Below are 16,009 nucleotides of genomic sequence, written 5' to 3'. Positions count from 1 at the left end.
ACTAAATAAATGAAGTAAAAGTTAGAATAAATATATATGTTTAATTGTATGACTAATTTTTATACAGAAAAAGCACTTGTGTTACAGGGGATCTGTGGAATTGTTATAACACGGGAGTGGGGAACCCCAGAAGCAAAAAAGTTAAGAACCCCTGATATAGAGGAAGTATTATTTTGCTGGCAACAAGCAAAGAACATCTGACATTATTTAAACCATGAACTGTTTTCTTCTATTTTTAAGTGTACCCTTTGAGTTAACTTTCCTGTCACGTCAGCTTTGTTTTTTCTCTGCATGGCAGAAAAGAAGAGTTGTATATAAGTAGGAGTTATACAAAAAAAACTACCTTGGATTCTTCTGGGAGTTTTTAGAAAGCTGTGTGGATCTGTTGTAAATAAGTTAATTCATTATTTTTAAGCTTTCCACAAATAATTTTTTAAAAAACAACAGCTGTCAGACGAACAATGTACACTATACTATGTGGCATGTTTGCAGAATAGAAACTTGGAGAGGAAGGACTTTATTTGTTTTGGCTAGTTTGTTTTTTTTACAACCAAGTGCAACTTCCTTTTTCATATTTCTTTTTACTCATTCACACAAGGCCAATGTTTATTGTGTTTCCCTAATTGCCTTTGAAAATCTGGCAATGAGCCCCTTAAACAACTGCAGGCTATATGGTGATGGTTCTGTTACGTAAGGAATTCCAGGATTTTGACCCAGAGATGATGGAGGAACAACCATAGACTACAAAATTTCTATAAGCTGTAGAATTTCTATCCTGCCCATGAGGTATTCACTCATGCTGTTTATCTGTTTCACTTGTGTGTGTCATTTGCTTGTCATCCAAATATTGGTAAGCTATTTGACCATAGAGAGTCAGCACACCCAAGTCTGATCATGTTCTCATTAGATAGTTTTGCATATACACACGCCATCAGAAATTGGAATCCTGGCTAATCATCTCTCTGAGGTAGTGACACCAACTGCAGCACCTCTTCCCCATTCCACATGAGATCAGCTAATTCAGCACAGACTGAGAATTGAACCTGGGACTTTCTGATCTATATATAACTCAGTTACACACAGCCTTTACCCCTGAGCTATCCGGGATCCAGAATATTATTTTACAAATAATTAATTTTATTCAATTTGCTGAACTCATTTGAAATTATTTTGGTTTAAGTGTAAAATTTTAATTATGCTGTTTAGTTATTTGCTGCCATCCATTTATCCAACCAACCCAGAATGTGTTAGGGTCAAAGACATTGTCACATGTAACTCGGATGTTCCTGATATAACTTGTACTTTCCCAATTCTCAAACTATAGAACTACAATTCTTACTTTCCATTAGGATCTACAGTCTTTGAAAAGAAAGAAAGAGTTGCATTTATATAGTGCTTTTCGCAGTGTCTCAAAGAGCTTTACAGCCACGAAGTACTTCAAGCGTAGGAAATGTGGCAGCCAATATGCACACAGCAAACTCCCACAAACAGCAGTATGATAATGACCAGATCATTATTTTTTGTGGTATTGATTGAACACCAGGGATAACTCCCCTGCTGTTCTTCGAAATAGTGCCATGGGATCTTTCACATTCACCTGAGCAAGTGAGTCCAGAATCAAAGTCCAATGGTGTATTCCTTCATAGACTCGGCAGGCTGAAGACTGATGCTGGATAATTCATTTTTTCAGTAGAGATGACGTCCACGATGGAATGGGCATGAAGAGATGAATTAGTCTTGTAGGTGCTGGTACAGAAATTCAGAAGTTCCAGTAGAAACAGTGTAGATGGGGCCAGACATTTAAACCTGGATGGAGCCCTGGTTCTGAGCTGCCACTTGTTGGTTGGAAGATGGGAGTCTGCTTTGCAACTCCAACAAGACAGCGTAACTGGTTCTCTCAACTAGTGGCGTTCATGTGATATGACTCCCATTTCTCCACTTTGGTTTGGACAAAAGATGTATATTCTTTTGTCTGGATTCTTGATGGCTAATGTTTCAACCAATAATAATTTCAAAAGAGGTTTCAGGTTCCTTTGCCCTATCAGACTGGTCGTCTCTGGCCCGGCCTGGCCTAAGAAATGTAAATGGCCTTTGTACAATTCTCATGGATTTTGATCTCTGCAGTCACAGGGGTCATTAGTGCCTCTTTAGAGATAACAAGGTATCGGCTTCTCTGAATGCCAGAATATTCCGTTTGTCTGAGTCAGCCGTGGCTTAGTCCCCTGACACTGTCAATACAAGCCAGGTTAGTGAGGGATATTAAAAACAAAAAATGCTGAAAAACTCAGCAGGTCTGACAGCATCTGTGGAGAGAGAAACAGAGTTAATGTTTCAAGTCTGTATGATTCTTCAAGCTCTGAAGAAGTCATACAGACGCAAAACATTAACTCTGTTTCTCTCTCCACAGATGCTGTCAGACCTCCTGAGTTTTTCCAGCATTTTCTGTTTTTATTTCCGATTTCCAGCATCCACAGTCATTTGCTTTTTCTTAGTGAGGCATATTCTCTCATATGAAATAGTGTACATGTTAAAATAGAAAAGTGCACTGAAAAATGTAGTCTGGTAATGTTGGAAAATGCACCAAGTAAAGTGTCACAAAAATCTACATTTTCTGTTGGAATACAATTGCAAATTCTCCCTCTGTTATTCAGTAAAAGAACTTCTAATAAGAATGTCAGAGAACACAAAGATTGTTACCTCAAAACTACTACTAGCGCTTGAGTACTTGCAAATGAATACGTAAATATTTGTAAGCCTTATAAAATGGATTTATTCAGTCCTGCAATCAGCACTGGCTGTCCTTTCAGGAGGTCTTGTTGATGGATAATGGCATTCATATTGAACGATTAAGGATTATGATTAGGTGCGGTTCATCAAGAAATCATTTGCAGTTGATTAGCAGGAGATGTAGTGGTGATTATTGTGCATACAAATTAAAAACATAACTAAATTTCAAGTTTGGAAAAAAAAATTTAAAATAAATTTTAAGGTTTAAATATTCTCTAATCGCTATTTATTTCTGGAGTTTTACTTTATTCATCGTAAATGGCTATGAACTTAAAACATTCCTTCCAGTCTATCACAACTGTGGTTAGCAGTGGGTAAAATTTTAAATCTAATTAAAAGTGTGATGAGAAGGAAAAAAATCATCTGCAACGCAGGAAAAGATTCCACTATAAATGTCTTTGGATACAATGAGCTTATCCTTGCCTATTACAGACTGTTTTGGGCTAAAACTCCAACTGGTCACCCTCTGATCAAGAAAGGAAAAGTAAAAACTATGGAAAAACTCATTGTATTATGGAGAAATTAATTATACAAGGAACTCCCTGTTGGTGTGGGGTCAGTTCATTACTTGTTTTTGGTTACTCAAATTGGCCCACCCTCTCCCATCTCTGCCTCCGGATTCTATTTAGTATTTCACACATCAAATATAGGCCGAATTACAACATTCAGAAGACTAGGAATTCAGAAGTTTTTTTTTTGTTGTTGTGCATCCTTCTGTGTTTTTTTAGAACAGTACACTATATACTCTGAGCAGAAGGATGCAGTGGGGTTGTTGGAATGTAACCTTATAGCTGCTCATAGGCTAATCTCACTGGGGTATTTTTCACCCTCACTGTGTGGAAGTGTATACTTCTTTTCATCCCCTTCACTTTGTCCTTCCTAACAAATAGAATTTTCTACAATGGGAAATCATGGTTACAAGCCAGTGTCCTTTCACATGACCATGCTGTTCATTGGGGCTTCAGAATGCTGCAGTGGCATAACACAAAGTGCTAAACTTGTGTTTTGACTGTTCTCTGCAGAGTACTTAGGGGCATTTGTCAGCAAACTTAACTGGATTCCCCTGCATAAATAACTTCTGCTAAATCACGAGGCTGTCACTGTCTGAAATACAATGATTTGTTGAGCCTTTAGACAGGCAGTTCATAGAATCACACAGTACTGAAGGCCAATCAGCCCCTTACCAGCTCTGGGTAAGAATTATCCAATTAGTTTTACTCCCCTGTTCTTTCCCGATAGCCCTGCAGTTTTTCCCTTTTCAAGTACACATAAAACTTCTTCTTGAAAGTTAGTATTGAATCTGCTGCCACCACCCTTTCCAGATCATAACTTGCTGCATAAAAAAAAACTCCTCATCCCTTCTCTGGTTTTTTGGCAATTAATTTAAATCCATTTATCAACCCTCCTGCCAATGAAAATGGTTTCTTCTTATTTACTCCATCAAAGCCCTTCATAATTTTGAACACATCTATTAAATCTCCACTTAACTTTGTCTGATCGAAAGAGAATAATCTCAGCTTTTTTAATCATTCCACATAACTGAAGCCCTCATCCCTGGTGGTATTCTGGTCAATTTCTTCTGCATTCACTCCAAGGCTTTGACCAAAGCTCTGGTGCCCAGAATTGGACTCAGTACTCCAGCTGAGGCCTAACCAATGGTTTATAAAGATTCAGCATAATTGTTCTTGTTTTTGTACTTTATGCCTGTATTTTTAAGTCAAGGATCCTGTATGGTTCTTCAAAAGCCTTATCAACCACCTTCAAAACCACCCCTAGATTTCTCTCTTCCAATGTCCCTTTAATGTTGTCTGCTGATTTTCTTACAGCAATCTTTGTATATTTTTGCAAACAGATGTTAGCACCATTTTAGGCTGAAGAAAGTATACAAGAGTTGCAATTAAGATACAGTTCCTGCAGTAAAATTCCCATCATATAACAATTTTCTAGGGCATGCTGTGCCTCTTTAAGGATTGTACTGAATTAGGAATTCCTGGTGAAAGCAATTTAGTTTTTTGTAGAATTGTGTCCTTGGGTCAGTTATGTTTTTTGTTATGCAGCAGGTGAAGAAGATGCCTATTTCGGTATCGTTGTGTAGTAATTTCATGTTTTGCCATTCCAGGTAAAGACTGAGATCAGTGTCCAAAGTAAGCACCAGACAATGCAAGGTATTGCATTTCCAATCCAGGAAAGTGCCATTACGGCCCTTCTCTTACTTAAAGAGAAGAAGATAAATTACATCCAGCTGGTATGTAATTCCCTTTTCAAACAATGTAAATTCAATTAATTTCAGAATTGTAAGACTGCATCTTGTACGTAACAAAATAGATAGGCCGTGCATGTGCCCTGGCAAACACTACAAGATTAATGTACAGTGTGATGCTTTCCTTGGGCCAATTTAATTATACTTTATCACAACTGATGTTACTTGTCCTTATTTACTGGGACCAGAGTAATAAAATAAATTGTCTTTAGATTCAGGTAACCTGTTTGGGTGAGAGGAAAAGATATATAGTTGCCATTGAAATTAACTGGAAAAAGAAAAATCTCATGCTGTTTTTCTACTTTGGTCCCCCTTAATTTTATTATAATTGGCAGTTGAAATACTACTCATGCTCACACTGGTGCAGTCTAGGCTTTACCAGTAGTTGTTTCTCTTCTGTGACATGTATGGCCAGCATTCTTCTTCATTTGGACATGCTGCAAATAGCTTATGCTAATATTCTAACAGTGTTTTATCCTGAGACTTCATATTTTTAGTTCATTAAGCAGTCACATTGCATGAGTTTAATCTCACTTAGCATAATGAACAGACCTTTCATTCGGAAACAGCAACACAGTTACTCATATCTGATTTTTGCTTTGATGAGTAACATGGACAAAAATCCCAAAAATAGCAAAAGATGTATCACATTCTTGGACTTACTGTGGCAATAAATTTGGTGTCTTCCTATGATGTATACAGTCATAACTTGTGATAAAAACTGAAATTGCTAGAAATACTCAGCAGGTCAGGCAGCGTCTGTGGAGAGAGAAACTCTGAGAGAGTTAATGTTTCAGGTGAATGATCTTTCATCAGAACTGGAAAAAAGTTAGATGTAACAGGTCTTAACAAATGTAGTGGCAGGGAAAAGCGGAGATGGGAGGAAAGAACAAAAGGAAGTGATGAGTTGAAAAAGAGAATGTTAAATGACAAAGAGGATGATGGTGCAAGGCAGAAGATGGTAATGAGAAACGTAACAAAAGATGGATCTAGAGGAGCTGAAATGACAAAAGCAGAATTATTACCAGCAACTACTGTCTGAAAAAATGGGAGCAGCGGTTATGATCTGAAATTGTTGAACACCGTATTGAGCCTGGAAGGCCGTAAAGCGCTTAATAAAAAGATGAGATGCTGTTCCCGAGCTGACTTTGAGCTTCATTGAAGAGAGTTAGCGGCTGAGATCAGAGTGGAAATGGGCTGGAGAATAAAAATGGCAAATGACTGAAAGGTCAGGGTCACACTTGCGAATTGAACAGAGGTGTTCTGCAAAGTAATCACCCAGCCTGCATTTGATTTCCCCAATGTAGAGGAGACCACATCATTAGCAGAGAATACAGTGTACTAAATTGAAAGAAGTACACATAAATCGCTATTTCACCTGGACAGTGACAAGGGTCAAAGGACAGGCGTTGCATCTCCTCTTCTTGCACAGGAAGGTGCCCTGGAATAGCAAGGGGACATTCAGATGTTACTTGAGGAAAAAAGAAGACACAGAGAAGCACTGGTATGAAGGGTGTAATAGTTGGAATAGATGCAGCAAAGATGGAGAAACTGGGAGAGTGGAATAAAGTTCTTAAAAGAAACGGGGTGGGAGGAAGGGTAATCAAGGTAGCTGTGGAATCATTGGGCTTATAGTAGCTGTTGATAGACTTGTTACAATACAGTATTCTGTAATCACTGCACGCATCACCCTGCAAATTTTTCCCTTTAAATGTCAGTGGGGAAAGGGCACAGGGAGTAGGACAAATTCAATAGCTCTTTCAAAGAGGTGTGATAGACTGAATGGCCTCCTCCTTCACTGTATCATTCTATGGTATTATGCTGAAGTGCTTAGGGTGTGTTGAAAAAAGAGCAAGCAACAAAGCTTATTTTGTGTGCTCTTAACAGAACCTTTTACAAGATATTCTGCTGTAAAATATATGTTTAGCCAAACCAGCTGCTTACTTTTTTATGTTTCTTTCTCCTCCACCCCTCAGAAACTAGATATAGAGAAGGAAACCATCAACTTGGTGCATACAGATGTCACTGACATCATTGACTTGCCAAAGAGAATCCCAAGTAATGCTGCTCGCTATCATTTCTTCCTCTACAAGCACTCACATGAGGGGGACTACTTAGAGTCTGTCGGTAAGCTCAAAAATGTATAACTGAAACATTTTGTGTTTTACTAGCTTTTATTTACTTGCTCCTCTTCCCTCCACTCAGTAACCTCTACTAGCTCACCCAAAGTGCTTGCCTATTCTTCATATACAAACTGAGACAGTTTAAGCAAACAATTCAATCGTGAGATAGGAGCATCACTACCAAGTCTGTCCGCACCTTGCAACTTCAGTAGTTAACATATCTGATTTTCCTCTCTTGCCCAACTCTTACCCATTTGAGATCAGCAATCTCAGCACAGACTTTCCTGGTCTGGATGGCTTAGAAGGACACCAGGAAGTGAAGTCAACCTTCTCAGCCATTAGGGAACCTTGTAGCTTTTTTAAAAAATGTTAATTACATTTTTATTGTTTCTCTCCCCAGTGCACGCTATACTCATTCATATACATTAACATCATCCAGCAACTATTCCAGGCCAATCTTAACTCAGTGGTATAACTTATATTTCATACACACTACTGTCCATAAAATTAATGCATTTGTACACACATGTATGTGAATAAAAAGTGAATTGTAATGAATTACTGTAATCAGAAGGTTTAAGTGATGCCCAAAAATTGCCAGATCTGCTCTTCAGTTATGTGGCATTAGCTGAAACATTCAATGAAGTTACAATCTGTTACTCAATTCCAACCGGCTATAATTGTACATCTATATGCTATATTCTTTTATTGGGACATATACCTTTCTTTAATTATTCACCTTCCCTGTTCATTTTACTCCACGCCACTGTTAGAAATAGCTTCAACTATGTCTTGTCCTGACATCTCTCACAAGTGCAAATAAAGGATTATATAAAATTGTTCATTTTCAGTGAGTGAATTACAGTGGGTAGAAATGGAACACAACTCCAGGCTCACGCACGTCTGCAAGTCGCCTGTTATTTCCAAATGTGGTGAATTTATTATTTTTCTTCCCACAGTGTTTATCTACTCCATGCCAGGGTACAAATGTGGTATTAAAGATCGCATGCTGTACTCCAGCTGTAAGGGACCTCTACTGGATGTGGCAGAACAGCAGCTTCAACTGAAAGTTGTCAAAAAGGTAGTTATCTACCTTTATGTCCGCAGACACCATGGGCTGAATGTTTGTATTTTGTATTGGGGAAAAAGGAGTCGAGACTATTTCCAGGTCTTGAACTGATCCCAGGAAACTGGAGGCTGGCTGGAAAATCCCAGTCAACAGTCACTGACCTAGGATTCCTATGGAGGCTCCTCCTTAATTGCCATGGAGACAGGTTCTCCATAATTAAGGGTAACGGCCGGCTCTCAATGCTGGAGGGCCAAGCTGAGGTCATCCGACTTGAGAAGAGCAGCATGCTGCGGTAGAGGGTGAGTAAACGAGAGTGCACTTCAGCATAGAGGCACTCTATCACCAACTTTTTTAAAACTGTAAGCAAAGAACAGAAAAAGCAGCCAGGCACCACTTTGGGGGCAGTAGGCGGGGAATCCCTTTACACGGTAGCATTTGGCTGTACCCCCACCCAAGCAGGAAAGGGTGGTCTGTAGGCCTGTCTAAGCGGTGCAGAAAACCCCCCACCCAGCATGCCACTGGATGGTGCTGCCCCTCGCCCCCTTGCCCGACCTTCCGCTGGGTGCCTGCCTCCAGGCAGTTAAACTGCTCCCGCATCCCCCCTGTCATGTCAGGACACTGGAAAATACCAGTCAACCTCCTTTAACTACCCTTAACAAGGCTCTTAATGAGCCTAATTGGCTGCCCACATCGTGGGAGAGGAGTAGCCATGCGTGCCTCGGCAATAATGGCCGGCACTGGGAATGGGGTCACAGTACCCTGGCTAGTGCCCCGTCTGCCTCCATTCCTGACCTAGCCAGGGCCCAAATATTTAGCCCCATCTTTTCAGCAGAACTCAATGAATTGTGAAAACCCTGGCTGCTCTTCCTTCTCTCTGGTTGGAGGGTGCTGAGGCCATTGCTATTCCTGTTGAGATCCATAGAAACATAGAAAATAGGAGCAGGAGTAGGTCATTCCGCCCCTCGAGCCTAGTCCGCCATTCAATATGATCATGGCTGATCCTGTATCTCAAATCCATATTCCTGCTCTTTCCCCATACCCCTTACACCTTTGGAGTCCAGAAATCTATCTATTTCCTTCTTAAATATACTCAGTGACTTGGCCTCCACAGCCCTCTGTGGTAGAGAATTCCACAGATTCATCACCCTCTGAGTAAAGAAGTTTCTCCTCATCTCAGTCCTAAATGGCCTACCCCATATCCTGAAGCTGTGACCCCTTGTTCTAGACCCCCCCTCCAGCCAGAGGAAACATCATCCATGCATCCAATCTGTCCATCCCTGTCACAATTTTATACATTTCAGTGAGATCTCCTCTCTTTCTTCTAAACTCCAGTGAATACAAGCCTAGTTAACCCTGTCTCTCCTCATCCAACAATCCTGCCATCCCAGGAATCAGTCTGGTGAACCTTCGCTGCACTCTGTCTATGGCAAGTATATACAGAGGTGAATTAAAGATTACAGAGTTAGAATGGTGCCTTTTTAAGAAGAATTATTCAACTATATTTTTCCCAACACTCATCATGACATAAATTACCAACAGACTGCGCAGAAATGATTGGGACACATATTGCTTTATATAATGGGTCTTTAGACCATTTGGATGTGATTTTCACTGGCACTGTTCTTATACGTGAATACTGAAGCTATCTGCAGAGGTGTTCATAGCTGGTGCCTCAAAAAAATGGTAAATGTAAAAATTAGTATTTTCTTATACCATTTTACGTAAGATTACCATTGTACATTATAAAACAGCAATCTATTGACATATACAGCACTTAAGCTAGAATAGTAAAGCTACTAACATGACAGTTAGCAATGAACTGAATTCTGATATTGATTGCATCCTTGCTGCTGAAGTTCATTTGGTGCTTTTGTTCTGATTCATCAAGATTCATAGCTTTCATGACAGTTAGATGATCGGAACTCGAGTGTTGTAATTCACTTCCTAGCATTTTTGTTATTAAATTATATAATGAATCAATGGAGGAAATAAAAGCTAGAGAACTAAATGAGCTTGATAGATCTCTCCCTGAATTACCTTACAGTTTTATTATGAGTTGTGTTTTGAACCATGGTGATAATTATATCATTGCTTTTGCCAGGCAAATAACGCACATTATAGGGAATATTCTTTTCCAAGGAGGGATTGCAAGGCACTGAACTATTCAACAAGTTTAAATCTTATTATAAACTGCAAATATTTTGTTTTCTGTTTCTTCCCTCTTTTGAAGATGGTGAGTCACACTAAGGTGTGGCTCCAAAGCTGCAGTTAACTGTTCAATACAGATAGAAAGGCCAGAGGGGTTTAAGGAGGAACACCAAGCCTTGGCTGCTCACTAGAGGCTCATTAATGTGTCAGAAATGGATCTCCAGAGAATCATTGACATAGTAACTGAGGCATAGAGGAAGATGGGACTAACATTCAACATTCAGAAGACCAGTGTCCTCCATCGGCAAACTCTAAATGCACATGTCCCAGCCCCATTGATTTGGAATTTATGATGAGTGTCAGGAAAATGTGGAACACTTCCGGTTCCTTGGAAGTTATCTTTCACAGAAGGCTGACATTGATGAAGAAATCCAGCATCACCTGAAATCAGCTGGCGCAGCCTTTGGTCACCTGAGGAAGTGAATGTTTGAAGATCGTGACTTCAAAACTGAAACCAAACTCATGATCCACCATGTGGTCGTGATCCCTACCCCCTACCTTAGTGGGATGAAACATGGATAATGTACAGGAGGCACCACAAGGCACTGGAATCACTCCATCAGCACTGTCTGCGGAAGATTTTACACATTAAGCGGGAGGACTGATGCACCAACATCAGTGTCCTCTACAAGCAGGCACCACGAGCATTGAGGCTATGATCATTCGCCATTAGTTTCATTGGGTTGGTTATAGGTTCAGATATCAGGCTCCCAAAGTGGATCTTTTCCCAGCTCAGTCAGGGCAGACACACCAGAGGAAGACAGAAGAAGTGCTCCAAGGATGCGCTGAAAGCCAGCATGAAGAAATGCAACATTGATATCAACTCCTGGGAGGCCATTGCCCTGGATCAAACCAGATGGCAACAGAGTTTATGGGATTTTGAGACCCAACAATGACAAAATGGAGAGGAAAAATGAGAGCCGTGAAAAGAACACACCATGATCTGAATTAATTATACACTACCAGAAATCCCACATGGCAACAAATGTCCTACATGCCATAATGCCTACAGAACCCAAATCAGCATAATAAGCCATCTTTGGACTCATGGACGATATTCACCCTCGCTTGCGAGCGATAGCCAATAATAATAATAATGATGGGACAAAGAGAGAGGGATGCAAAAGAACCCAGTCAGAGGAACAGAGTTCAGGAGAGGATATTAAAGCTTCAGGTAGTTACAGAGATTGGGAGAGTGGAGCCTATCATCGCCAGCTGTCTCTCTACTCTATGATGACGTCTATTTGGAATTGAGAGTTTCTGCCTTGGGTCTTTGTGTGACTGAACAAGTCGATTCCCAACCCGTAGGATGTCCCCTGAGGTAATGGGATCCAGAGTGCAGGATTTGCTTCCTTTTCTTTCCTCCTGTGCTGTTCCTCTGCCTCATCTTTGTGACTCAAAGCATGATGCAGCCTGATGGACAAGTTGTCACCATTCTGAACAATTGGTGGCAAGCTCCTCCCAATCATTAATGTCAATGCTGCCGTGCTTAAAGGAGAGCTTCAGAGTGTCTTTGAAATATTTTTTTGGTCCTCCCCTGCAACCTAGGCCATTTGAGAGTTGAGAAAACAGGACCTGGCTGGGGAGATGGTTTTTGGTCATCTGGACACAGTGTTCAGTTCATCATAGTTGATTTTGCAAGAGTTTTATCTGAATGCTTGTGAAGCTGGCTTCAAGATGGACACTAGCAGTTGTCTGACGATCCACCTATTGAATCCAGAGGATGTGGCGGAGGCATTGCTGATGGAATTTCTCTCGAGCTCTTATGTGGCACTGATGCACAGTTCAGGACTCACTGTAGTACAGGAGTGCGGTGATGTGACTGCTCTGTACGCTAGGACTTTCGTTGACATGGCAAGATATTTGTTGTTAAACACTTGCTGCCATAGTTTGTAGAAAGCTGAGCTGGTGCAGCCAATCTGGTGTTTGATCTCCTTGTGAATGGTGGGATTTTGAGATAGGTGGCTGCCAAGGTATGGGAAGTGCTCAATATATTCCAGAGTGTCTCCTTCATATATGAGAGGTGGAATATTTGGCTGTCCAGATGTGAATTGATACGAGTTTTGTTTTGGCAACATTCATGGACAGGGTGAGTTTCTTGATTGCAGAATTGAAGAGATCGAGATCATCTTACAAATCTGGTGCAGAGTGGGAAATGACACTACAGTCATCTGCAAACTGCAGATCATGTATATCCAAGGTGGTCAGTTTAGCTTTGGCATAGAGGCGACTGAGGTTAAAGAGTTTTCCATCTAGGTGGTATTTAATACTGACACCAGAGGAAAGTTGACGTTTGATGAGGTGAATAGCTGCTGTCAGGTAGATTGTAAGTAGTATGGGGCTATCTTACAGACTCATTTGACCCCGGTCCTGATTTTGAAGGCACCTGTTTCAGATCTCCCACTCAAGACAGTTGTTGTCATATCATCATGAAGCAATTACAGGATTGTGATGAAGTTTTTTGCTCATCCATATCTTTGAAGCACAATCCACAGAGCCCCATGATTTACTGAGGGGAGACCATAGAATGAATTAAACATGAGGATAAGAATTTTAAATCTGTAGTGTTGAGGAGTTGGGAGCCACTGTAGGTCAGCAAGGACAGGAATGTTCGGACAGTTTTATTTGCTGCAGAATAGATACAGGCAGCAGAGCTTTGGATGAGCTGCAGTCTACAAAGAGTGGATGATTACTTGCCAGGAGACCATTGATGCAACTGATTCTGAATATGACAAAGACTTCAGAGTTTACTAGTAGCTGTGCGGAGGAAGAGATTGAGCAAGTTATGTTACAGAAATAGCAGTCAGTGGGCTTTATGTTGAAAAGGATATGGGTCGAAAAGGAAGAGGATAGAGTTGAACCTCAACATTACTTTACTATTTTGAAACCACTCTGAATATTCAACATAAATGCTTTTCAAATTTTATGTGTGGTATTGTAAACACTTTTTGCTAGGTTCGCAGTTCAACTGGTGAATGGAATAAGACAGCTATTTTGAAATTGTACTTTTACAGATCGAGATAGACAATGGCGAAGAGCTAACAGCAGACTTCCTTTATGAAGAAGTCCACCCTAAACAGCACGCCTTCAAACAAGCTTTTGCAAAGCCCAAGGGACCTGCTGGAAAGCGTGGATTGAAGCGGATTATCAAAGGAGGTGGCGATGCAGAAAATGGAGAGGACGTTTAAAACAAAGACCGTCAGGCTTAAGGGACTTTGAACTTTCTACTTTTTAACAGTGAATTTAAAATTTACATTAGAATATCAATTTACATCAGTTAAACCTCTTTTTTTGCCCTTTTTCTCCCAAAATACGCTAAGCACCTTTTTGAGTTTTAACTTTTATCGTTTGCTGACAGCTTGTTACAGAGTTTTTTGGGACAGTTTTTGATTTGTACAGGGACTGTCATGTCATCATCCTAGTAACATAAGATAATTGGCACAGCTTCATGGAGCTGTGAATTTACTGCCTGCTTTACATAGCAACAACACAAACCAGTTTAATATCCTGTTTACACTTGGGATCCAGTTCAGTTGGGACCCATATGATCTAAACTGAATTCACTACCAAAAACACTACAATTGTCCAATAAACACTACAATAAACCAAGAAACACAACAGACACCCTATCAGGTTCCCACCTCAGAGGGGAATCTAGTGTGGTGCTTTTCAAGGTTTGACCAAAAGCAACAAAACATAATCTTTAATTTGAATGACAAAAGGGGGAAATTGCAACTATCTCCTTACAAACACTACATGCTGTTCAGATTCAGAAGTGCTATTTTAAAAGTTGCAATATCTGTTAGAGATAGTAATCGAATTTGAAAACTTCAAAAATAAAGTTCCTGAAAATACATCGACCAACTTTAAAAGGCTGGTGTGCAAATCAGCAGTAGACCACTGGGAACCAAAATCCACAATGCCAGGGGCTCTGATATTTAGCCCCTGCAGCAAACTGATAGGCAGTTAAATCCACCTACTTGAACCCCCTTGCCTCCCCACTCCTCAGATATGCTGGCGCACACCCACCACAAGGAATTAAGCTCATACTCTTCCAACAGATTGTGGGGAAGTTGGAATACATAACCATAAACATGGAAAATGGGCACGTACACCGTCACCAGAAAACAAATGTTGCATGAAAACATCGGTCTGTGGAGTTGCTCCATTTTACTCTTCATCCTTTGCTGTATACGTGAAGTTTAGGTTACAGTGGAAAATGACTTCCTGTTTTAATTTCAAAGGGACAGGTGCCCAATGTAGGCCAGTTTGACACGTTATCCATATTTACCTATTGTATATTAGGGTTCTGTACACAAGGGGAGCAGAAATTTGGATCACAGTGTTCACTGGAATCTGACTCAAACCTATCTCCTGATTCTGAATTTATTATTTTTTTGTTGTTGGAGGAGTGTAAGTTTTTCCTCAAAGCCCATGTTGTGGTAATGTAAGTTAATTCACAAAATGCACTTTGCTTTGGTATAGCTGTAGATAGGGAATATATCTGAATTTACAGCTGTGGTGTGTCTGTGGGACTAGAACCATAGCACTAGAACTAATTGATTCAAGTAGATCCAAAGGTGAATTTAGATAACAATCAATGAAATGGTGTACATCAGAGACTGCACTCTGCGCCTTTCATTGGCATTTCTTTTTAATGTAGAGTTTTGACCATTTCTAAAAGATAATAAATGAATTTTAACTTGTGTAAATCACATCAGCTTTTAAATCTGTAATGTTCATTAGTTGCTCCAGGCAGAAGACCTGCTTAGCTGTGTATGGCAAAGCAAGTCTTGAGTGTATTACACTGTTATGCTTCCATTGGTATACAATTAGTCACATCATTGATTAAGATCATCAATCCCTTTGCCCAATGGAATTATATTGATATGAAAGAATATTTAATTCTTTGGGGATTTGCCACTTGAATGAATGAGATCTTTTGCAAGGTGCTGCATTGATTTGTGTCACCTAAGCTCACAATGGAATAGTGAATGTTTTTTAAAAAGTCATAAAATATATTGTTTGGAATAAAACTGGAGAAGTGACAGATTATTCCAGCCAACCTATTGGTATACTGTCAATCATCTGCAAAGTGATAGAAGGCGTAGTCGACAGTACTGTCAAATTGCAGTTATGCATCAATAATATGCTTACCGATGCTCAGTTTGGGTTCCTTCACACCCACTTGGCTCTAGACCTCATCACAGCCTTGGTCCAAACATGGACAAAAGAGCTGAATTCCAGAGGTGAGGTGAAAATGACTTCCCCTTAACATCAAGGCAGCTTTTGTGACACCAAAGAGCCCGAAGAAAATTGAAATCAATGTGAATCAGCGGGAAAACTTTCCACTGGCTGGAGCCATATCTAGAACAAAGGAAGATGTTTGTGGTTATTGGAGGCAAATCATCTCAGCCCAGGACATGGCTGCAAGAGTTCCTTAGCACAGTACCCTAGGCCCAACTATCTTCTGCTGCTCATCGATGGTCTTCTCTCCCAAGATAAGGTCAGAAGGTGGGAATGTTTGTTGCTGATTGCAGTGTTCAGTTCCATTCCCTCCTG

At 40.2% G+C, this 16,009-nt stretch overlaps 1 protein-coding gene across 1 annotated transcript in view; it reads left to right on the top strand.

Moving 5' to 3' along the window:
• twf2 (twinfilin actin binding protein 2) overlaps positions 1-15,162 on the top strand; it is a 119,449-nt gene extending 104,287 nt beyond the window's left edge. Inside the window, exons 6-9 of the mRNA XM_078543198.1 lie at positions 4,907-5,032; positions 7,024-7,174; positions 8,130-8,251; positions 13,462-15,162. Of these exons, the coding sequence (XP_078399324.1) occupies positions 4,907-5,032; positions 7,024-7,174; positions 8,130-8,251; positions 13,462-13,635 (573 nt within the window). The 3' untranslated portion in view covers positions 13,636-15,162. The remainder of the gene's footprint in view (positions 1-4,906; positions 5,033-7,023; positions 7,175-8,129; positions 8,252-13,461) is intronic.
• Positions 15,163-16,009: the final 847 nt, after the last annotated feature.

Source organism: Cetorhinus maximus, chromosome 6 (assembly GCF_964194155.1).
Source record: "Cetorhinus maximus chromosome 6, sCetMax3.hap1.1, whole genome shotgun sequence".
Lineage (NCBI taxonomy): Eukaryota > Metazoa > Chordata > Chondrichthyes > Lamniformes > Cetorhinidae > Cetorhinus > Cetorhinus maximus.
Note: the sequence above shows the minus strand (reverse complement) of the source record. Positions and strands in the feature narration are given on the sequence as shown.